This window comes from Ambystoma mexicanum, chromosome 2p (genome assembly GCF_040938575.1).
Source record: "Ambystoma mexicanum isolate Mex_15411 chromosome 2p, UKY_AmexF1_1, whole genome shotgun sequence".
Classification (NCBI taxonomy): Eukaryota; Metazoa; Chordata; class Amphibia; order Caudata; family Ambystomatidae; genus Ambystoma; species Ambystoma mexicanum.
The window spans coordinates 1,068,967,767-1,068,992,583 of record NC_090923.1 but is presented as its reverse complement, the minus strand read 5'-3'; the positions used below and the strand labels follow the sequence as shown (position 1 = coordinate 1,068,992,583).

Here is a 24,817-nt window from a genome sequence, read left to right as displayed (position 1 = left end):
TCACTCCTGCAAATAGCCGTAAACATTACCAGGTATGCAATGAAGTGGAGAGAGGCTGGGTTGGGCAATAGAAGGCAAAGTCAGCTGAGGAATCAGACCTAGCAACCTCTACATTTCCAACATGCACAATATTAAACCACACACGTAGAATGGGACAAGACCACACACAGCGTCCTGGGTGCCTTCAACTGTGACCTTAGTAAATTAAACAGAATGTGCAACACAGCCATGCTTGCAGATGTGCAAGGCCTACACAGCTGTGTGTACATGCAATCAACAAAGTGCACACACCAGCACATGTATCAGGAACATCAGAAAACATGAACCACATGCACCATAATGCACCACCCTGTAGTGACAATGCATGAAATACATGATCTCAGCAGAGGAAATCACGAGTCACGCTGCCCTGCCTGAGGGAAACACATCTGCCACACAGAGAAATATCAGTCACTGCACTCAGTCCACAGGTACACCGCAGATCAGTATGCCTGTGATGTCACCTTAAGGGACATCGCCAAGTACAATGGGTCAAGTATGTACACAATTAAAATCAGCAATCATTTACTACCACCAAGATATGATTGAGAGGAGCAAGACTCAACCAAAGTACTTTACTTCCACCATGCCAACCCCCACCCGGCAGTATCACAGAAACGTAACCCTTTACCCGTGGCCCATATCACCAATGTAAATCTGACCTAGTCATATGGGGGAAGGTGTCAATGGACATGTACATGGAGTCATGAATAAGTAGTATGCATACTGTGGATACCACTGTGTTAATGGAAGCCAATTAGGCAAATGTGTGATGATCCACTGTGCATGCACAGTCCATTCCCATTGGCAACACATCAATGAAATCTGAGGCCATCATGGACATTTGGACTTGATTTGTGAGAGTGCAGGTTCTCCAGCATGGGGTCTGGCATGGATTCACATGCTCATGAATATTCCCCGTCGTCAGGCTGGGAATCCTCGGTAAAGAAAAAATCAGTATCAGTTTCGTTTCTGATCTGTCTTTATTAGAAGTAACCAATCGCTGATCTCTGGGTCATACTGCCCTCAGCCAATGACTGCCCTCTTCCTAAGCCCCTCCCCTGGCAGCCGTGCTCAGATTTTTACCGCACATTCAAGTGTTGGGAGTCCTCGTGCTTTAGCTCTTGAGCTTTTACTGCGTTTTCACACTTTTTCAGAAGATTTTCTCATTTTTTGGGTTTAATCGAGCCACAAGCTCCGCCGTTTCTACTTCCGATAACGGGGACCCGTTTCGGAATTCTTCTACGCCCCTCAAGGGTGAAGTTTTCGTTGAGTTACGCTTCTTGGAGGATTCCAGAACATCTGTGGCCTACCTCAACGGACATGGCCCAGGTCAAGGGAAGCTCGACGCCCGGATCCAAGCTGTTCAGGAGCTGCCTGGGATGCGGATTGCAAAATGTTTTCAAGGAGGACGAGCATTCGAGATGTCTCTACTGCCTTCATGAGGACAAGACTGTGCGTTCTGCAAGACCCTGTCGGAACGGACCAAGCACTGGAGAAGGGCACAGCAGGTGAGAAGGCGAAGAAAAAGTCTGTGCGGTCTTCTAAGTCCTGTGAGGGCGCCCCGGCGACGGGGGCCCAACAGAAGGCCGGGCACCGGGAGCGCCGAAAGGTCGGGCTCTTCGGCTGCCAGGCAGAGCGCGACTTCCCCGGCACGATCAACCACGAGCCAGCTCTCTGGTTCGGGGAAGAGGAAGTCCGAGAACCAGGGTAAGGGGCCATCACAGACTCGGATTTAGCCTCTGAGGAGGATCCGGTGGAAACTGTGAAAGGCCTCAACAAGAGGTTCGAGAAGGTTCGATCCCAAGGGAAGGTTCCTGCTGATGTGATCGAAGATAGCGACGATGGTGACGAGGGCCCAGTGGAGCAGCCATTTCCCGAGCCCAGGATAGCTCGGCGGCAATTTTGTTGGCAATCCAATCCTTTTGTACTGAGATAAGGACGAGGTTACCACGGACCCCGACGGAGGATCCAGAACCAGGACCGTCGGGAAGCCCTCCGAACAAGTGGAGGAGAGTCCACCCCGCACTGCCTTTCGTGCCCACGAGGCCTGTGGACCCCTCATCCCCCTCGCCGGACCCTCGGGATGATACGGCGACGGATACAGCAACAGGGACGGACGACGACGGCGGTGATGATACAACAGCCATTCCGTCATCACTCCCCCCGACACCCTCCCCGGGCATCTCTGCCCGACGAAATTGGCTCTTTCCACGCCATGATAGCCAGGGCATCCGAGCTCTTCCAGCTCTGCCCTGAGGAACAGAAAAAGGAAGGTTTTCTTTACCAACGAGGAGAGGCCAAGAGGAAGACGGTCCTCGCGGTACCGTTGCTCGACGACATCTGGGACGAGGGGTTGGCTATCCTGAAGAACCCTTCCACGACACCTGCCAAAAGTGACAGGTACGAGAAGAAGTACCGGGTCCCCGATGCCGCCCCCTTGTGCCTCAGGGCCCAGCCCACGCCGGACTCGGTCGTCTCGGCAGCGGCCAAGAAGAAAGCGGCGGGTGCAGCGGCTTCAACTTCCACTTCCCCGCCAGACAGCAAGGGCAAGAAGTTGGACTCCATGGGACGACGAGTTATCTCGTCGGCGGCGACGACGATTAAGGCGGCCAATGCCGACTGGGCAACAGGGTTTGCCTCCGACGACGAGGATGGCTCAAGGCGATGGACTTTCGCCAGGACGTTCAGACCAGAGTTTCGGACATGCCGTTCGACGGCAACAACCTGTTTGGAAAGACGGTGGATGAGTCCCTCCAGGCCATCAAGACAGACACGGAAAAAGCCCAAACCCTAGGAGTCCTTCAGCAACGGCGGCCCTTTCGGAGCTCTGTAGGCAGACAGGGAGCCTCCAAGGGATCCAGCGGCGGCTCTTCTACTTACCGCCAGGCGGCCCGCTCCTCGTCCCAGGAGGCCTACAGAGGCCGTGGCAAGCAAGGAGGGTCTTGCCGCCGTCGGCAAGGAGGCAAGGCCTCTTCCAAGCAGGACTGAACCGACCGTAGCGTTGGGGCCCCCACCGGAGCACCCCGGTGGGAGGCCGGCTGACTAAGTTCGTCAGCGTGTGGGAGTCCATCTCCACTGACCGTTGGGTGCTGGACAACCTGGCCCGCGGACACTCGCTGGAATTTCAAAAGAAGTGTCCTTGCATTCCTCCCGTGGCCAGGAAGGAGAATCACGTCCCTCAACTGCTGTTGGAGGTAAGGGCGATGCTCAAGAAGGGTGCCATCGAGCTCGTCCCCAAGAGGCTCCCGGGCTCTGGAGTATACTCAAGATACTTCCTCGTCAGAAAGAAGACAGGCAGTTGGCGCCCCATCCTGGATCTGCGTCGGTTGAACAAGTACATCAAGGCACAGAAATTCAGGATGGTCACCCTCCAGCACGTGCTGGGACAGCTGGAGGAGGGCGACTTCCTATCGTCACTGGGCCTGGAGGATGCTTACTTCCACATCCCCATTCTAAAAGGACACAGAGTTCCTCAGATTCGTAGTCCAGGGGCGTCACTACCAATTCAGAGCCCTGCCGTTCGGGTTAAAGTCGGCACCCCGGGTGTTCACCAAGTGCCTCGCACCTGTGGCGGCGCGGCTGCGCCTGCAAGGGATCCACGTCTAACCCTACCTGGACGACTGGCTAATCCGTGCAAGGTCAAGAGAACTCGCCGTCGAACACACAGCGAAGACTGTCAGCCTGCTCATGAAGCTGGGATTCGCCATCAACTACCCCAAATCCCATCTGGTCCCGTCGCAGGTGGCACTGTTTCTGGGAGCGAAGCTCGATACAGTGAAGTGATTGGCATCTCCGTCGGAAGAAAGGACGAAGGCCATTTTGGGCAAGGTGCAGCGCCTGTTAGCCACGGATGTGGTCAGAGTGAGGTCCATCAAGTCCCTCCTCGGGGTGATGCTCTCATGCATCTACCTAGTGCCCCTTTGCAGACTTCGGATGCGTCCGCTACAAGAGTTCCTCGACGCCCGCTGGATTGAAGCGGCGGGCAGCTTCGAAGACAGGATCCCGCTCGACGAGGAGTTCCGTTGGGCAATTCTATGGTGCGGTGCCCGTGCGCACCTCTCGGCAGGCATGGACTTTCAGGCCCCAGCGTATCAGGAGACGGTAACGACGGACGCCTCCCTGGAGGGTTGGGGGGCCCACACCAGAGATCTCCACGCAAGAGGCCTCTGGCTCCCGGAGGAGAGGTCTCTTCACATCAACATCCTGGAGCTACAAGCCGTGTTCTGGGTGCTCAAATCGTTCCTTCCGTCCCTCAAGGACAAAGTGGTGAGGATCTTCACCGACAACACCACCACAATGTTCTACATCCGGAAGCAGGGAGGCACCAGATCCCCAGCCCTATCCAAGGAGGCCCAGGATCTGTGGCAGTGGGCCGTCGCCCAGGGGATGTTTCTGGTTCCCTTCCACCTGGCAGGAATAAAAAACACCATCGCCGACTCACTCAGCAGGGAGCTGCGCTCGTGCCATGAGTGGGAACTACGCCAGGACCAGGTGGATCGGCTCGTTCCACGATGGGGCAAACCCCAGATCGACCTGTTCGCGACGGCGACGAACTCCAAGTGCCAGGGGTTCACCAGCAGGTTTACACAGCCGAGAAGCATGGGCGATGCTTTCTTGTTTCCTTGGGAAGGCCTATTCCTGTACGCGCTCCCTCTGTTGCCATTGCTGCTCCGTCTCATCAACCAGCTCAAGAGGTCCAGGTGCAGGATGATCCTCATCGCACCGGCGTGGCCGAGACAGATCTGGTTCCCGGACCTTCTGGACTTGTCAACGTCCCCACCTATCAAGCTGGCGAAGGACGCGGATCTTCTCTCCAGAGGAGGAGGCGCCATTCTTCATCACGACCCGGAGTCGCTGAACTTGCAGGCTTGGCTCCTGCAGCACTAGCGTTTGGAGGATACGATATCCCGGCTGACTGCCAGGGCGTCCTCAACCCTCAAGTGCTATGGACATAAGTGGAAGAGGTTCTCTGTCTGGTGCCGTGCACAGAAGATTAACTCTCTGCGGATTACGGCCCCCCAAGTATTGCCATACCTACTGTCGCTGGCCAAAGCTGGACTAGCTCATGCCTCCATCAAAATACATCTGGCTGCCATCTCCCGATACACCAGAACAACAGGACGGGCGTCCTTATGGTCTCATCGCCTGGTGAAGGAATTTATGAAGGGACTATTCCGATCGTTCCCCCCGTTGAAGGCCCCTGCCCCGGCGTGGGAACTCAACGTGGTGCTGACCAGGCTCATGGGGGCCCCATTCGAGCCTATGCATTTGGCGCTGTTGAAGTTCCTGTCGTGGAAGACAGCATTTCTTGTGGCCATCACCTCCGCACGACGAGTGGGAGAGATCCAGGCCCTATCTTGCAAGCCTCCATACTTGACTTTTCACGACACAAGGGTGGTGCTGAGGACGCACCCCACCTTTATGCCCATGGTGCCGTCGGACTTCCACCTCAATGAGCCCTTAGTGTTGCCGGTTTTCTTCCCGTCTTTGTCTCCGGCCGAGAGGACTTTGCACTCGCTGGATGTGGCTATAGCTCTGAAGTTCTACGTGGACCACAAGAAGAGTTTTCGGAAGACATCACAGCTGTTTGTGAACTTTGGACCTGTCAATCAAGGGAAGGCGCTCTCGAAGGCTTCCATTTCCAGATGGCTCTCCGGCTGCATTATGCACTGTCCCTGGTTGGCAAACCGACCGCTGCCAGGCCGTCCGAGAGCCCATTCGACCAGAGCGATCGCTGCAACCACGGCGTTCCTGTCTGGTGTGCCCCTGCTGGACATCTGCAGGGCTGCTACGTGGAGGTCGGCGCACACCTTCACAAGATTGTACTGCGTCGATCGGGACTCCATGGAGGAGTCCAGGGTCAGCCAAGCAGTGCTGCGCAACCTGTTCGCTTAAGTTTAAACTGCTATGTATTCTTATATTCATGAGCATGTGAATCCATGCCAGACCTCATGCTGGAGAAGAAACATGTTACTTACCTGTAACTGTTGTTCTCCAGCATGGGTCTGGCATGAATTCACATGCAAACCCTCCCTCGTTCCCCTCTGCGGCTCTTCACTTGGTCATACTGCCACTTTACGTGCTACCAAATCTGAAGATGGCTGCCAGGGGAGGGGCTTAGGGAGAGGGCAGTCATTGGCTCGGAGCAGTATGACCCAGAGATCAGTGATTGGTTATTTCTAAGAAAGACAGATCAAAAACGAAACTGATACTGATTTTTTTCTTTACTGAGGATTCCTAGCCTGACGACGGGGAATATTCATGAGCATGTGAATCCATGCCAGACCCATGCTGGAGAACAACAGTTACAGGTAAGTAACTTGTTCCTTCACATTGAATGGTCCTTGAGACGGCAACTGCGCCCATCGCCCCCACCCTCCAACCATGATGCCACCTGAGGATGAGGAGGAAGGTGATGGTGGAATTCCTCAGAGGCACAATGCAAATGAAAGCTGTGCGATACGGCAAGGTTTAATAGCCCACTACTTCTGATGGACTGGAAAAGACAAGGCACTGGGCATGGGTCACACGGGGCACTGGGCACTGTACATTATTAAATAGACCCACACTCAATAAGCAATGTCCAGTCATGTGTTTTTCATTTACACACCAACTGTATTGTATAATGAATAACTATTTACAGATTTGCATTGTTTAACTCCCACTACTGTCCCCTTAAATTGACCCCACACCCAATACCCCAACACCTCTCCCCCATTACCCCACACCCAGTACCCCAACACCACCTCCCCAAATACCCCCTCTCCCACTACCCCCACACCCAATACCCCAACACCTACTACCCCCACAACACCTTTACAACTACTCCCTCCCCACATGCACTTGTTTTTTGTCCTATGTACGCCCCCTTTTTAGAGGAGGGGGTGAGCGTCTGGGCAGCGAACGAGTCGCTGTGAGCGACGCACAGGGCTCGTTTGAGTTGAACTGGCCGGTGTTGTGCTGGAGGATGGGCCGGGTGGGGGAGTTCTGGTAACGTTACGTTGTTCCGCTATAGCGTTTGCCAACTGGGTGATGGATTGGGCTATGGCAAACATTACAGCATTTCCTTCACGCACACACCTGGCCACGCGGTACACGTCTCTACACACCATTCTTGCAGTGTTCTGCAGGGCATCCTGCATATTCTGACGTGTCTGTTCTGCCTCTCTCACGTACTGTTTGACCAGGGCCTGCATTGCCTGCTGCCGCCCTTCCATACCAGAGAGTCGCCCCTCGACGTCCCTGATGTGGTGGAGACCTGGTACTGGCAGGGGAGGTGGGCTCAGAGGGCTTGCGGGACTGAACCCAGCATCGTTGCTCTGGATGTCGGGGCCACTGGCCTCCACTGTGCAGTGTGCAAATGAGCCATCTACAGGTGTGCCATGTGTGCTTGCCTGCTTGGGTGGTGTTGATTCTACCTCCTCCTGCTGGCTGTGGCCTGGGCAGTCTGCCTCCTCCTCCTCCTCACTGTGCACTGCAGATTGAGCCGCCTCACCCTGCTCGCTGGGCACTGCAGAATGTGCCTCCATTGCTCGCTGGCCACTGGGTTTTCCGGCTCTTCCAGCTGAGGTGCCTGCTGTGCCCCAGATGCTGAGTGCCGGGGGCCTTGCTGGCAGAAGTGGATGTTTGCTGCAGGGCCTTGCTGGCCGAAGTTGTTTGCCGGTGGGCCTTGCTGGAGGTTGTTGATGGCTGCTCGGGCTGCTGGCCAACCTGTGTTTCCTGTTGGGGGGATGCTGAGGGGGGGTTGTGCCGTGGATGTTGTGGCACGCTTGCGTCTTGCCGTGGAGGTAGACGGCTCCTGGCTGGAGGCGGTGTCTTCGCCGCAGCGCCGACGTGCAGCAGCTGTCTGGGGGGGTTGTGGCATGTTTGCCCTCGCTGTCAGATCCTGTGCTTGTGGGGAACAGTGAGGCAGGGCATTCGTTATGGGTGTGCATCCATCTGACATACATCAATGCTAGTACATTCTGAGTCATGCGCATTGTCATGGACATGTTGGAGGGCCTGGCATGGTGCACACAAGAATGTGGGGGGAGTGTCGGAGCATCCTTCTGGTGTGGCCATGTTGTGCACAGTGTATGTTGGGTGGGGTACAGGTGTCTAGTGGTTTGGGTGTTGTGGCCATGCCACAGGGTCCGTGTGCCATGTGGTGTTTCATTGTGCAACTGATGTGCTCCCATTCTGTACATTGATGCATTGATGTTTACCCTGCGTGCATGGACATGGTGGGTGTGACAGGTGTGCAGCTGGTGCTGATGATGTGTGCATCTTTGCCATGAGGTGACATGGTGGTGACGGGCTGTGTGTGTGTGTGTGTGTGTCCATGCAGATGGTAATTGTGTTGGCAATACAGGGGTCATGGGGGGTTTGATGATTGTGTTAGGTGCAGGTACATTGTAGTTGTGTGGGAGGTGGCTTTCGGTGGGTGCAAATGAAGTAGGAATCTGGTGCCTCCTACTTGCCATTTGGACTTCGCCATTGGGGATGAAGTTGTGTGGTCGTTCTTTGGGATTACCGTAAGGGACACTCTCACAGTCCTCCTCCGATGTTGCAGCTCCCGTCCCGCATTACCTACACCCTCGATACCCTCCATGTGGATGACGGTGCTGCAGGTCTCCACCCAGGACGAAGGTTTGAGGGGGGATGGCAGTCCGCCTCCTTTGGCCAGCCCCTGGCTGCGCTCTGCAGCAAGGAGGTTGAGGACCTGCACACGTAGATCGTCCCAACGCTTATGGCAATCTCGGACAGTCCGGTGTGTTGTCCCCACTGCCGATACCTTGCGGGCCACTTCCTACCATATAGCCTTTTTGCGTAGTTGGGCTGGCCGCCGCAGGTCAGCGCAGAAGACGACGTCGGCATATTCGAGGAGTGTGTCCTCCAACATATTTAGCTCCTGCTCACTAAAACATGGTTTCCGACGACGGATGGTGCCTTCCCTAGATGTCATGATGGTCTGCTTTGTTACTGTCTACTCAGTTATCCTGTCCGCCTGCTGTAGACTGAGGATTGCAATGGATTGCGTTTTTAAAGATAGCCGCCGGTGCATTTACCGTTCCGGCGCAGTGACGTTGTCTCTGGTGCCGGCATTACCGGCATCTGGGTACCAGTAATTACGGCATCATCAGTGCCGGTGTCGGTGCCTGCAGCATTGAGTATGCCGGTATCGGGGAGGTTTGGGGTCCGTTACCGGCATGGCAGTGCTACCGTTTCCGGCATTCCGGAATGTGCGTGCACGCTGACTCGGAATCTAACGTAGATTCCATCAGCAGTGCTACACGAACACAGTAACACTGGCATGCCGGTCATTTACTTTTTTTACCAGCAAACTCGTTATGAGGCCCAATGTATTGCTTTATATGCTTTGTATGCTTTTGATTTAAGATAATTCAATTATTTGTACAAATTACATTGATATGAGCTGGAGCAATAAGCCAAATACATGTGATTGAATATATGTACACTATTAGCCATTTCATAAAGATTACTCCGTACCTTTTTGATTAGGTCATGAAGCAGTACCATATTCTTTAATGATGTACACATACATATCAGACCAGGCTAAGATGGCGACCCTGAAGTTCAGTTCGGATCTACATTAACAGGTCCGATGTCATCGAGCGGCCACGCGCAGTACGTCTGAGACCGTGTGTCTTCAGTTCTTATTCTAGCGCAAGACCGGAGGCTGTGTTCGCAGCTGCGGCCGATTCCTGTGCTTGTATATTATAAATATTGACTAACACGGTAAGGAGGATTTTATCCCATAGACGATCACAGTATAACCCTTTAGCGCTGTACACACGTGTTAATTACATGTATACCTTAATGGTTCACAGAGGGCAGTGCTCCAAATTAATACTGTCTCAACATAGTGGTTCTACACTGTAGAAGTACATCCACTTTATGGTAAGCCATTCTTTGCACACTTTGTGCTCACCCACCATAGCTCTGGACCTTTTAGTAAGCTGCATCTCCTGATTCTCCTTCAGGGTAGGAAACAGGGTCTCTTTGTATGGATTTACAACTACGACAAGCCATTATTTTAGCATTGAGTGATTGACATAGTTTGGAGGTTAGTAACATCAAGTTTAGCCTCATTTTATTTTCACTAAGGTGTAACTCAAATTCAATGACCAATAAACACAATTATTTTAATTTTCTTCTGTAGAAACCCTAGGAAGACCGATTTATATTTACCTGATGAAGGGATTTTGTCTTGAAATGCATAGTAACAGCAAGAGTGAATACACTTTGAATATATCATCTCCCAAAGTCAAATCCTCTTGTAGAATATATTTTGTCAACTTTGGAAAGCATCCTTAATGAAAATTATTCAGCATCAATGACGGTAACGCAGTGAGTCTAAAGTTGTTGTAAAGATTTACACAAATTGATTGCTTTTCATCATTTTCCTCGAATTTTTTTTAGAATATTGTTCTCAAATATACGTTTCTTTTAAATTTGAGAATCATAATTGTTACAATAAAGATAATTTGTTTTTGAATGGTCTAAAATTATTTTAGGGTGTGTCCCTGAGCACCAGAAATTGTAATTTATATCTCCTTAAAGTGATTATACAATGACAATGTTAGAGTGCCCCTACTACTCTGTCCTCATCTTTTCTGGCCATAAAACGTTTTAATGCCCTGCATATTGATCTGTGACTTATGAGCAATCATCTACAGTTCAGGTGGAAATTAAAAACCTTTCTATTTCCACATTGATTTTTTTGTTCTCCTGTGGCATGTTGCGTTCATGTTCATCTAGCACCTACATGTCTTTTAACGGTGAGTGTGTGCTTTATCAGCACCTGTGACCACACCACACCATATCATACCACATGCCTTTTTGTGATGAAGAAAGTTATGTTACCCCCTCCTATCTTAAGTTTGATTTACCCCTTGCCCCCGGAAAGATGAGTCTCTACAACCTCAATGACTGCCATTGGTACTATTAGGCACAATGTGAGACCTTCCTACCTCACAAATGTTAATTTGTTCTTTTTCAGGCCTATATTAAAATTTACCAAGGTGAAGATTTGCCACACCCCAAGTCTATGCTCCAGGTAACCTTGCGTTTTTATATGCTAATTTCTTGCTAGAATTGATATGTTTATATTAGTATAACCCATTGATTGACATTGTTGCAGATTGAGTGCTTCCATGTATTCGCACAATTGTTTTACAGCTCAGTCACCAATTGTGATTTATTAATTAGACTAAAAAGCACACATTACAAAATGAATTGGTTGTAGTTCTTGAGAAAGCAGGATAAGGTGACAACAGGGAGAAAGAGCAAGGGGCTTTTCAAAGTTAAGTGAAAGACCAGGTCTTTTAAGTGTTTTCTAAATTCTAACAGTCTGATAGCTTGTCTGATGTAAATGGGAAGAATGGTGTTCCACATAGTGGGGTCGCTACCCAGGCTCTTCTGTCTTCTTTCGTTGGAATTTGTATTGGGCCAGGGGAACTCTAGAAACAGTTGATCACCGGAGTGAAGCCCTCTAGGAGGGTGTTAGAATTGGATCATGCTGTCTACGGAGGTAGATAAAAGGCCATTGATATATTTAAAGGTTAAGCAGAGTAATTTGAATGGGATGTCGTTTTTTTTTGCGAGCCAGTGGAGGACTTTCACGAATGGGGCGATGGGTTGGTTTGTGAATTTCGGGGAGTTGGCCTGCTGAATTCCTTGCCCAGTTTTAGCCTCTTTACTTGGGAGGTGGGAAGGTTGCCTCAGAGGGCATTTGCAGAGTCATAGTCTAACTGAGAATTGACTGGTGATCTAACAATAGACACGTGATTCTCTTACATGAAAGGGATCGCTTTTTATAGAAACTTAAAATGAAGGACTTCACCACGGCGCCAATTTGGGAGTTCATGCTTAGGTTGGCATCACATATGACTGTGGGCTTTGGCCTTGAAGCATAGAGAAATGGGTGGAGCTAAAAAGATTTAAGTTAGGCTAATGTTCTTGATGTTTTTTTAGCAGGTCTTTAGTAGCAAGTAAAAGACCTTTGGCATTGTCGCCTGCCATTGAGCATCAGGCTGTGTTCATGCGTCCCAAGAATGGAGAGCACATTGAATGCAGGCTAGGTTCTGGATTTGAGTGGGATCTAAGTGATATGTTGTTAGATTTTGACAGTGTCTGCGTATGAGCGGACTTTAGTGTTTTGGTTCTCTAGGGTGTCCTTTAGAGGCCTTGTGTAAATCTTAAATAGGAGCAGGGACAGTGAAGACCCCCTAGGTGCACCTTGGGGGACCAGTGAGCTGGAAGACTTGAAAGGTTTGAGTCTGAAACACTGGTGGCAGGTTCTAAGACATTTTCGGAACCATTTATCCAGACGCATCAACAACCTACTCATGCCAATCCAGCAGACTAAGGTATTTCACTGTGTCGAAAGCAGCTGATAGGCTAAGGAGTTTGAGCAGGGAGGGAGCATCTTCATCAGATCCTATAACGATATTATACCAAACATTGATCAAAGCAAACTCTGGCCCATGTTTAGGTCTGAAGCCTGAATTGAAGGAGTTCCACAAGGAATTAATTTCTACATTGAGTTCAAGCTGTTTAGTGACAACCTGTTCCAGGATTCTGGAAATACAATACAGAGAAGACATTTGAGAGCACATGTTAAATAATCAAGGCTTGTTTTTGGCTGGGTTTGATGGAGGATTCCTCGATCATAGGGAAATAAGCCTGGCTGGAGTGAAAGGTTGAGGAGAAATCTGTAACATATTCAGGGTAAAGGGATGTTTGTGTGCTGAGTGAAAGGTTGAGGAGAAATCTGTAACATTTTAGGGGTAACGGGATGTTTGTTTGCTGATATAAGATGTATTTATTTATTTACGTTTCTTATTGAGTGCCTTTTGCCCATAATGCTCAAAGCTCTAACAAGAAAAAAAACATGACATACCACAATACAAAAATACATAGCGCAGAAAGAAACAGACGATGGGTGAAAGAAGAAAACAATATGAAGAGGAATGGTAAAAACCTGTGAATTCACTATTTCAGACAACAAAGCAAAGTCAGACTACGAGACCAAGATTCAAAGAGCCCATGGGTAAATATTTACACAATTTCAGAGGGGCAGGGTACTGACTCCACACCCCACCAAAATGCAGTCCCTATACCCCTGGGCACTCCAATTGTCCAGTTCTATCCTCTGCAAGAACTTCAAATCGGCAGAACTAATAACCCCGGTTACGGACCTTGCACAAAGCCAGGCAAGGACTTTATTACGCAGAGCATCTCTAGGTTCTCTCTGCAAAAGTTTCTTGACATTAGTGATGACAAAGTTTCTAATGTCCATAACCAGGGCTTTGATGGGTTCATCTTTGGGCCTTGGCAGATTGGATTTCCTTTGACGCAAACTCCTCAGATTTGCTAGTCTAGGATTCAAGGACTCATGAGGCTCCACCAGGCGTCCATTTACAGGTGCAAAAGCAGGCCCATACGGGATGCAGCTGTAGGTCTGTGGTTTCTTACATCCTAGAGAGACGAGTATGGTGGTGCTTCTTTCATAGATGACGAAGACTCACTGCTAGTGCCAACTCCGAGAGGCCCAGGGGGGGTGTGCATGGTTTAAGGCTTTCAATAAAGGCAGGTCAGTTTGTGAGGAACAATTCATTTTGCTAGTAGACAGAAGGCTCACAGGTGGAATATGAGCAGCTTCAAGGTTTTTTACGGAAGGGAGAGCATATTATTTCTCAGCAGAAATGTCCAGAGACCCTAACCATGCATCAAAGTCCGCGGAGGTATTACAGTTATTCAACTCTTTAATGAGCGTGTCCTTCCAGAGACACCAAGACTTGGAGAAAGTGTTCCTCTTTATATCCACCTGTAAGACTGGAGAAGGGGTGGGGTTGGGTTTAACTGCTTCCTCCACCCGTGGGGAAAGTGCCAAAGTAGTGGAGATTGACAGTTCATCGCTGCTTTCAAGAGATAAGGGGGACACAGAGTTGACTTTACCAAGTGGGGCGGGGGGGGTTGTAAATGAGGTGAGAAGTGAAGGTTCCACACTATTTGCAGGGTGGTTATCGGGGCTGGCTGCCCCATGGGCAATGGGTGTTTTTTTTTTTCTTTAATCTTGATTGCTCAACTCGCTAAATATTGAGCCAACTCTGAATGTTGAGTTGAACTTGCACAAGGCTTATCATGACAATCCCCAAACTCAGGGAGTGTCTCAGTTCGCCTAATGTGAACACGCTCTATCCTACGAGAGCTCAAAGCCAGAATTTCTGACAACCGATCCCCTTTATGACAAGGCAAAGTGGACGGGGAGTCAGACACAGAGTTGTGTTCATTCAACATCATTGCCAAGTAGAAAAAGACTTAGCTAGAGCAGAGGAAAACAATTACATAGATTATTCTAGCACAATGGTACTAAATACCAACGTTATACAAAACTTGCCATCGGGCTGCTGGTGGGAGAACGAACACCGAAGGAGAGCAGAGGAGAGCGGAGCCAAAAATAGACACTCGCGCTGCTCGGGGTCCTCCGAGCCAGCGCTGAGACAGTGCAGAGAACGTATGGAGCTGCACACCCAAGTCGAGGTTGGCGGCAGTAGATGGCTTCATAATAATGTAGCTCCTTGCCCAACAAAAAATGTGTTAAAGGTCCGAATGACTGGGCAGCCTTCTGCTGAAAATTAATGCAACAAGAGACGCTTTGAAGTGCAGGGAACAGTCCTCGGTGGACTGGTGACCCCCTGGTGTGGAGGCTACTGGCATACATCAGGGCAAGGCCTGACTGGACCCCTGGGCTATGTCTCGGTCTGCCTGCAACGGGCGGGCTTGCCTGCTCTCGACCAAAGGACAGCATAGGGAGTGGCGTGCCTCCTGATGGGTGTAACTGGAATGGTAGGTTGTGGCGGAGGGCCCATTGAGGAGGGGGTTGTGTATTGGTGGCTTGATCACAGGCCGGTGCGAGTGACTGGTGGTGCGGAGGCCCCTCGCTGGGTGCAGTGGACTGTGGCCTGGGCTGCTGGTTTCTGACGTGCGGGAGTGTCCCCATCCTTCTATTGCATTGCAGAGAAGTAAGGAGTGAGATTATGTGGGAGGATCAGGAGATGGCCGCTTTACCACCAGCTAGACCTTTGTGCCAATTCACTAGAAGTACATAGCACATCTGGCATACCAGCAGTTGGATGGGATTAAGAAATATGGTTAAACCAGGTTTCTTAAGACTATCAAGATGGGAGTGAACAATAGTATCTGGAATGCCAACATCCTCTATTGAATGTATGTTGTTGTTTGTTTTTGTGGTCTTTTTTTAACCTAAATAAATCTAATGAATGAATGAATATAAGCCTTCTGAAGCTTTTCAAGCTTTTAGGGTCAGATAACGGTAGATAGCACAGGGGCAACGAGCTGGTCTTGGAAGCAATGCAGAGAAACAGAGGTTTGAATCCTAAATCCGCGCTTAGAAACCGAACTCGGTTACGTTATTATGCGCATTATAAAAAAAATCAATTAAATAACTAAATAAGCTGCAAAATACTGGTCTTGCTCTACAAGTGGACATTTGAAAAATCCCAGATGTAGACCAAAATCTGATTCTGCTTGGGCCACTTCAGCAATGGCTTCCAAAACTTCGATTCATCTTCTTCCTGGGGATAGCATTTCCTGTTTCCGTCAAGGAAAATGCTTCCCTAATCAATGGCAGCATCATGTATTTTTCTCAACTATGTAATCATATGTTATTTTATTATATTAATTGCATGGACACCACCAATGGTGATTTCCTAGCTCTGAATGACCGAATTCTAAGAAACAAAGCTGTATAAAAAGTACAAACAATGACACTGTGATGAGGAAGGTTTTGTAATCGGAACATGGTGATGCTTCAGCCCACTGAAGGCATTTGGAAGGACATTTCTAACGTGTGGCAGCACTTACAGTGAAGTTTGATAGCCTACAAGTTTACTCTTGTTTTAGGGACAATGAAGAGGAGAGACATTCCAGGTTGCATGGAGCAAATGGGAACATCTTTTTAAAATGTCCTTTGTATGAACCAAGGTACTAAACCATAGCAGACTCTGAGCCATGCAGAGGGACTTAAACGGAAGTTTACCAGACAAAATGGACAAAGATAAACCTGGACCATAGGATCACATGGCAAGGTTATTCAATATCTCTGCCACTAGTCTCTTCATCCTCACCTCCAAAGTTCCAAAAACATCTCTAGAGTTTACTCTAGAATGTCGTAAGCTGTTCCAGCTCCTTTGTGCTGGTCCCAAAACAGAAAGGGCAACGAATTTACTTACCACCAAAATATATGGTGGCAGGTGAGCCATTCTAGTGCTCTACATTCAAAATCCATTCCGAATATTTTAACCCATCCAAATTATGACAGTTGCTCAGATTCTGGAAGCTTTTTTAGCCAGAAGACTGGATGTGCCACTTTGATTTCCATGTGCATATTCCCATATTTAAAATCTACAGGCTCAAAGGAAATATCTCGCAAATGCCATAATCTGTGTGCACCTTTTAATCAGGGTTCCTGCTCTTTAGTCTAAATGTTGCCCCAAGTCTTCACAACGTCCTGTGGGCAGTAGCTGCCTTTGTTCATCAGGGGGAGTCCCATCTAGTCCCCTTCCTAGGTGAATGGCTAATGCACATCCCATCGGCGGAATTTGTTGTGTGAGAAACTCTATGGGTCATAAAGTTTGATATCGATCACAATAAATGTTTTTTTTAGAATTCAGATTGTTAGGGCCATACTGTACGAAGGCAAAGCTTTCTCCCCCGAAAACAGATTTTTGTTCATACAGAACACTGGTGGACACTTCTCAGATAATTCCAGTTCTTTGTCCTGGTGTTTTTAAATGTTCTTGGACCTTGTGGTTTCATGTATCCACATGGGTACTTTAGCAAGATTGAAGGTAAGTCCTCTTTAGTGGCCACAAATTGAAGTGAGATATCTGAGTTCAAAAAGGCTCACCACATACCAAAATTAGCAGACAAATCTCAGTGACCATTTAAAAAAGCATCCCCTTTTTTACCCATGGCCAGATAATGGTGAGTATGGATAGGAGACACATTACTTGCAACTTTAAGGCTTTTATAATGTGGATCAATATGCAGAACCAAACCTGTGTGTGCCAGGCCCAGCTTCACCCCCATCTGTGTGTCACCAACTGATACCTCACAGTTCCTGTTTTTGGACGTGTGCTCCCTTTTTAGGGGAGTTTGTTTTTTTCCTTGTTGCTGTCTCCCCGCCGTAGGGGCCCATTTTTGAATTTGATTGGACACATTTTTTCTCAACTTTGTATCCTTCTCCGTGCATTCTGCTGACGGGGTTCAAGCAGTGCATTGGATACGGTAAGCTCTTCTTGGCGGGTGCTCCTCAAAGCCTGCATAAGCTGTCTTGGCAATACCCATCCGGTAAGTTCATGTCACTTGTGTGTCGCCATCAAACCCAGATTGCTAAGAACTCACTTAGTCTCCATGCTTAAGAACGGTCCAATACCACAATCCATGCAAACTTCATGGAGGGAGGGAAGACTTTGCATCCTAGTGGTGAGGGGGGCGTTTGGACCGGGTATAGTCTCTGATTAGGGACCTCCTTTTGGTAGCAGTTTTAAAATCCACACCTCAGATAGACCCAAGAGACCTTCTACCACCCATTGAGGAGTTCACTTTGCGCAAGCACTTGTGAGGGTTCTATGTCATTTCATCATCAGGCATTTCAAAGCCTGCAATTTAAACGTGTTTGACAGTTCATCGAATTTTCTTTTTTGGGTGGGGGCTCCCCCCTGCCAATCCACCCCCTCCTGCACTTATGTTTACCTATGCCTAACCCCCCAACCATTTATCTGCCCTTTCCCACCCCCTCACGCCCCAAAAATCAGATGAAATGTCAAACACGTTTAACCTGCAGGCTTTGAAATGCCTAACGGTGAAAGAACGTCTTACCCTTGCGAGTGCCTCTTGGTGAGAAATGTGCTGAATCCGATGCTGTCACCTCTCCTTTCCCAGCTGTGACCTCTCCCCATGTGGCGAGGGGACGCCAGCCGCTACCTGATCATGTCCCTGGAGATGGCTAAATGCGGAAGGATCACGTGGGGGGAAACAACCCTCAGGGGAGTGACCCGACATCATCGGACAAGACATGGTATCCCTCTTTTTCTTCTGAGGATACCCCCTCCATTCCCCATGCCTTAATGACATATTGTCATACCTTCCCTCACCCACCTTTCAAGACTACTACAAATACTTTCCCAGACTGCATACAAGTCCTCAAGAACGGATTTCCCTTTCCTTAATTACAAAAATTCTGTAACAAGGAACCTGAGCCAAGTAATGAAGGTCAATGAAGGCCAGGAGCACAAGCTGTGCTCTGGTTGTTGCAAGCGCACACTTGATGCCGTGTCTCATTCCTGGCTCCTCACAGACAGCATCAGGTCGTAAGACTTGGTCTTCAGTATCAGACAACCTATTCACTCAAATCAAGGTTCAGAAGGTACTAGAGGAGAATGTTCCTGCCTCGGCTCTATCCCGAACAGGCAAAATTCACTCTAAGGACATAAAGGTTTCTAAGAAAGTTTGAGTTGAGCTCCCTTCATGCAGAGGATGAGTACATCTCCTTCCAGGGTTCTGGTACCACAAAGTCGGCACCGCAGGTTCCTAAAGTCGCTACTTCAGTACTGACAAACCACAAACAAGGCAAGTCCTCTTCAAGTCTGCATAAGAGGAAATAACATAGACCTCACTCTACACCAGCCTCAGTACTGGTTGATTCTTATTTTAAGCATAAATAACACACACCCAAGCACTGTCACTCTTCAAGACCTGAAAGGACGCATAGTTTTCCTTCGGAGTAAATTCGGGTTTCCTATTCTGAGGCTCGCCGTTTTGATCCTGTTTTACGGTACCGCCTCAGGAGTTTTTAGTACACTTGCCAGAAGAGGTTTTTCCAATAGCTTAATTCTCTTGAGAGCAGAATCTCCCTTCAGCTTCTGAGCCAATCGTTACAACAAATGTTCAGGTACCAAGGCCAGTTGTATTGAACATGTACCAAAATACAAGGTAACAGTTCCATAACTTCATTTTTTTTATTTTGTGAATTAATTTAAACATAAACCTTTCACAAACATAATCAAGCAAAAAGAAATTGAACTATGCATACATAGTGGTTAGTCGCAACAAGGTTAAAGCCATCCATAGCTACAAGCATACTGTAATTTCATTACGTCACAATTACATACAGAAAGTTTTAAACCTCAATTATCAAGGAAATGCAGGCCCCTTTTTAAGATTCGTTCCCATAATTGCTCAGTTGATTAAGTTGAATTCACAGTGTACAAAGCGCTTACAATATTCCTCTCTTTTTAAATATCATAGTGGACAATCAAATATAACGATGTTTTAATGTCTCTACACTAAGATCGCAGACTCTACAATGTCTTTGGCTTCTTTGAATATAGAGACTAGCTCCCTTAATTAGTTAAAAATAAGTTGCATTTAAATCTCATGAAATAGTTTCTCTTCCTTTTATGAGGAAAGCGAATCAAATATTGTGGCATATTGTTAGTGAATTTAATCTTCATCAGGGATTGTGAGAATAGTTAGTCCATCATGGGATTATCTCTAGTCTTGATACAATCAAGAAAACCGAATTTGATCACCGTAGTTGGATTAGATATCAAGTTCAAATGGTAAACCTCAGAAGAGGCCAGCAAGCATGAGCAATAGGATACCAATGAATTCAAAGGAGGATATGTGCCATCATACATTAATTTATGTAATTCAGGGGGGAAAAAGAGCAATGCAAAGGGTTCACAGTCTCCTGAAAGAGTTGTAATTGCTTCCAGTCAACTAAGGCCAATGTCAAAATGAGCCGTAATTCATTGGTGAATCACAGAAACTATGATTCCAGTTGGTAACTTAAGGCAGTGCTGCCATAAAAGACTCTCTAATTTAGTCCAATTAAATTTCAAAGATTTTGATTCATCACCAAATAAAATACTTGGTTTATGTTCGCTTTATAGAACTTTAGAAGCTACAACATCGAAAATCTCCCAAACCTTCAGTCCACTTTTTTCATCTGAGTGGCATATTAGTACATATCTGGATTTACATTTTGATGATCACTCAGCACATCCTGCTTTGTAAATACTGTTTAACCTAAGTCCTTAAAGCGATCTACGCAAACCATGATTACACTATCCAGATGCCAATGAAATCTCTTTTAAGTTTCTTATTTTTAGGATTGAAGAGCAATATTGTAGTTTTTCCTGGTTAATCTCCAAGTCTAGACCCCTTAAGAATTTAGATAATGCAAGAATGTCCAGCCCAGAAGGACAATATCGTCCGTATATTCAGCATACTGTAGAGAGCGGTTAACCAGGTGTGCAGGAAAAGCATTTACACATGATAATATGTGACAAAGATCTGCAAATTAGGTGTTGAATAAAGAAGATGCCAATACACACCATTGTCGCAAACCAGAGAGAGTATGAATGTATCCTGAGCAATTACCCTTTCTATCAAGTCGAAACTTGATTCAGGTGTCCGTATGCAGATGGATTTGTTTATTTAATGGAGACGTTGGGCAACCCATTTTAAAAAGCTTGGTCCATTGTTTAGCCCGATTGACCCAGTCAATCGCCATAGTAAGATCAACAAAAGCTACGTAGATAGGGTCTTGGAGTATGGGCCTGTTGGTAGAACAAGTACAATATGAAAATGTTTAGCAAAGTACCCACTCATTTTCTAAAGCCTGATTGATTGTAATCAGAGGCTCCTATAGCGAAGGCCCATTTTTCCAGCTATTTCAAAATCGGAGCAGAAAATGTTATACTGATATGTCATTTACAACGCGCCTGCACACAGGTGTTTCTAGGCACAACAAGACAAGGGGGAGAAGCCCGAGTAAGGATGGAGGGAGGACAAGACAAACAATTTAACTGTGTCATTCCGATTATGCAAGTGCGACAGCGCAAAAGTGCAGGGGGGAGGGAGAGGGAGACATGCCAGGGAGAGGGAAGTGGAAGTGCAATCAGGGCAGCAATGCTCTGAGTGAGTACAGCCAGGGCAGTGCGGACCTGGGTAAGTGCAAGGAGGCAGGGGGGCTGTAGAGGTTACAGTTACAGCTCCTAAGTGCGCGGTAGGCCCAGAGACAGTGCAGGGGAGACTGATCATGGAGGAGAGAGAGAAAGCAGAGGAGAAATGGAAGGTCTTGAGCAGCTACCAGAACTTCAGATGGTCCGGCTCAAGGTTGAGAGGGGCAGGGAAGCCATTGCAGAATGAGGCATCTGCATTGGAGAGATATCTACCCCCCAATCCTTGCCTGGAGAAGCGTCTGACCCTCGGAGAGCTGGAGGGAGCTGAGCAACGGGCTTGAGAAGGAAGGTATTTTGGAAGAGAGAGTTGGATGTAGTGCGGGCCCCGGTCCCAGAAAGCCTTGTGGAAGATGCAGAGGGTCTTGAACTTGATCCTTACGGCCACCGGGAGCCAGTGGAGACATTTCAGGGCTGGAGAGATACGGTCCCTCGGCTTGAGGTCAAGGATAAATCTTGCAGTCCAAGTTCTGGATTAGTTGTAGAGAGTAGAGTAAGGCAGATTGAGAAAGGGGCTGTTGCTCAAATTCAGCCTAGAGAGAACCAGGCCACTGGAGACCGCGAGCATCTGGGGGAAAGTAAGAAAAGGTAGACTACCTCTGAGGAGGTGAACCTGCTAGTGGGCCTTCTTGGCATGGTTTGCAATGTGAGGAGAGAAGGGAGAGAGTGGAATCGAAGAAGACGCCAAGGTTTTTTGCCTCACAGCAAGATTAAAGAAGAGGGCCCATGTAATTCAGGGGGAAAAAAGAGCAAGGCAAAGGGTTCACAGTCTCCCATGGAGGGCAGCCAGAGTGAGAGGGGGAAAGCGGGAGCAGGGGTCCCAATGAGAAGGATCTTACTCGCATTAAGGCAGAGAACTGAGGCATTGAAGGGTAGATAGGCCTGTAGTTAGCTGGGCTAAGCCTATCTCTCTTTTTCTAAATTGGAATGATGTTGGAGACCAATGCATAGATGAGATTATTTTAAACAAAACATCTAGGATTGATGCCCGTAACTTAGCATTGTACTTAAATGTAGCATTTGAAAGCCTGTCTGGACTCAGGGCTCTAGACGGATTAATCTTCAGGATAATAAGGAGGATGTCATCTTGATGGAAATCCAAGTGTCACAAATCGTAGGTTCGAATATTAGTATCTGAGGGGCTGGAAAAATGTTTACCATAGACATTTTGAAAATGATTTATCCACCTGGCTCCGCAACACATTGAATTTGCATAGAAATATAATGGGTGTTTGAACTATTGATGAATGACCAAAAAAACATGATTTGTAGGAGTCAAAGCTTTTAAGATTTGCTATGTGTTTTCAGTCCGTTTTTATAAGCTTGTTTTAGTTTTCTCACCTTAAATGAATATGTGTTAGTGTTTTCACAGCATAATAGTCGAATGCTGCATCTAAGCTATTTTTTCTTTGTTTGGACCTTGGAATCAATTTAAATAGCAGTTGGAAAAGCCATTTTCGATCAACAGGCACCCCATAAGATTTTGGCAATAATCTTCAAAGTAGAAGTGGTCTGGTAATGATCAAAACTCTTCATCAGATCAAGCCATGATTTCTGTTAACAAGGCGTTCAAAAGAAGATGACATTAGTGGTTTCCATTGAATCTTAGATTTTTGCTGATAAACACAAATGGGAAAATGTATTGTTACTACGCATGTTAGCGATCGCTAGTTTAATGGTTAATTGTAATATGGAGTGATCGCTCATTTTATTTTCAATACATTTTAGAGTTTTGCTTCTGTCCAGTAGTGATTTTGAAATAAATAATCTAGAACGGAAGTACAATTGTTACCACGCCAGGTACTGTGCAAAGGAATGTCATTTGGTATATTATTCAACAAAAATAGGTCCAGTTAATTCATAAAATCCCTTATTAATCTACCACGGGTAAGGATATGCCACTGTAGGTCTTCTGATCAAAGCAGGCTCAGATGCTTTTGAGTATGACTTATCTAAAACCTCTAAAAGCAAGTTAATAAAAGAGGCCACGGTAAGTTTTCTTGAATTCCAATATAAATTCACTCTAGCAAGCAATGATTCTTGGCTAGGGAAATCGAATCCACCCAATTCAATTTAATTTAATAGCCATTATATCGCAGGAGTATTGCAAGATTTGAGCGAATGGCAGTGGTAGCGTTGCCTGGTATAAATCAACATAACGTGTGCATGTGTAAAAGGTAACAAAGACACCCAAAATGGACTCTTCTAGTAGCCAAGTTTCTTGTAAACAAATAATGGCATAGTCACAAAAATCAATAGCCAGAAGGTTTGTTAAATAAATGGACGTGCCCTCATATTTTGTAACTTCTTAATTGCCCAGGGCTGATACCTCAACTTTGGTATACGCTTCTATGTTACTTCAGAAGAGGTGCCTGCTCCCGGCCCTTTGGCACCTTCAGTATAGCGGATTGGTTCTATTACTTCAGCAGTCTTGAATTCCATCCTATCTGATGAGTTTCTTTTTTCGGGGGTTTAGCCAGTACTTTTTCAGATTTTTTCTGCAGTGTGGCTTTCTGTTCGTGTCCCTCCCACATTACCAACAGATACACCAGTCAATCCCCCCCTCCATCTAAGGTGGCCAAGTGGTATTCTTTGCACTTCGGAAGAAGAGTATGAAATTCTCCTATTTACTCTTCAAGGCAATTCCATTTGTTAATATCCAAAGAAATGCAAGTTTGGACATATTGCCTCGCAAAGCCCTGCTGCTTCAGCCCATGTTTTCAAGGATTTCCTCTTCCTCCCCCAAATATACCTCTTCTGGTCTTCATAATGGAGCAAGCCTTGCACCATTGGACAAGGCCTTGCTCGGGACCAGTAGTCTTCAAACTGTTGGATACTAAATATAAAACTCCAAAGAATGAACCCTTTGTAGCTATGGCTAACCTGCCTGCACAATCAGAAGTTGTTTCCGCAGCTCTGAGTGAGGGCAACGGCCCTATTCAGAAACCTGCTGCTTTCCTGGACACATATTCTCATTCAAAGCTATGGGAATCACAGGGCACGATTATTTACCAGAATGCCCACACAGTCCCTCAGACAGATGAATGCCGCCACCATTCTTGCAGGATACAGTTTACACAACTGGTAGGCTGTGGAGAAATTTGGTGACTTGCTTCCCCCTGCAGCCTCGGAGGAATTTCTCTGTTAGTGTCTGAGTGCAGGGACGCAGCATTGCAACTGCTGCATGTCCTTTGACCTTCTTCAAACCCTCTTGGGTCTGGAAAAGACGTGCATGGTACAAACTTTTGCAAGATTCTGCTTTGTTCTGGGCAAAGTGCTCTGTGTTTCTGTCCTAGCAAAAACAAGGTTTTGGGACTGTCTGTTCCCAATCAACATGCAATCCAGGCCATGTCCGTTTCTGAAAAGATGTGGGCTTTGAGGCTGTTTATGATTGGCAGCCTTACCTGTTTGAATGGTGCAGGTCTTTTCCATTGCTGTGCTGGGCTGTGATAGACCTTGGTCTGAATTTTGCAGTCCTGTAGTCAGATCATCCACTGGAGCCAAGACTCAAAGAAGTGGAATCTGCACTGAATACCTGGCATACTGCTGCCATGAACAACCAGCATTACCAAAGCCATCTCTGGTGAAGCCCGCCTGATCTTGCTGTGATCACATAAGATCCTTGCTTCTGCGTCAACCCTTGGCCTGACTCCTGCATCAGACGCCTGCCATCAGAGGACGTTGAAAGTGTTCCAGGACCATTCTCTGTTAAGTCCTTT

General features: G+C 47.4%; 1 protein-coding gene across 1 annotated transcript in view; it reads left to right on the top strand.

Moving 5' to 3' along the window:
- The window catches only part of ATL3 (atlastin GTPase 3), a 1,042,039-nt gene that overhangs the window by 854,375 nt on the left and 162,847 nt on the right, over positions 1-24,817 (top strand). Inside the window, exon 10 of the mRNA XM_069645000.1 lies at positions 11,045-11,101. Within this exon, the coding sequence (XP_069501101.1) occupies positions 11,045-11,101 (57 nt within the window). The remainder of the gene's footprint in view (positions 1-11,044; positions 11,102-24,817) is intronic.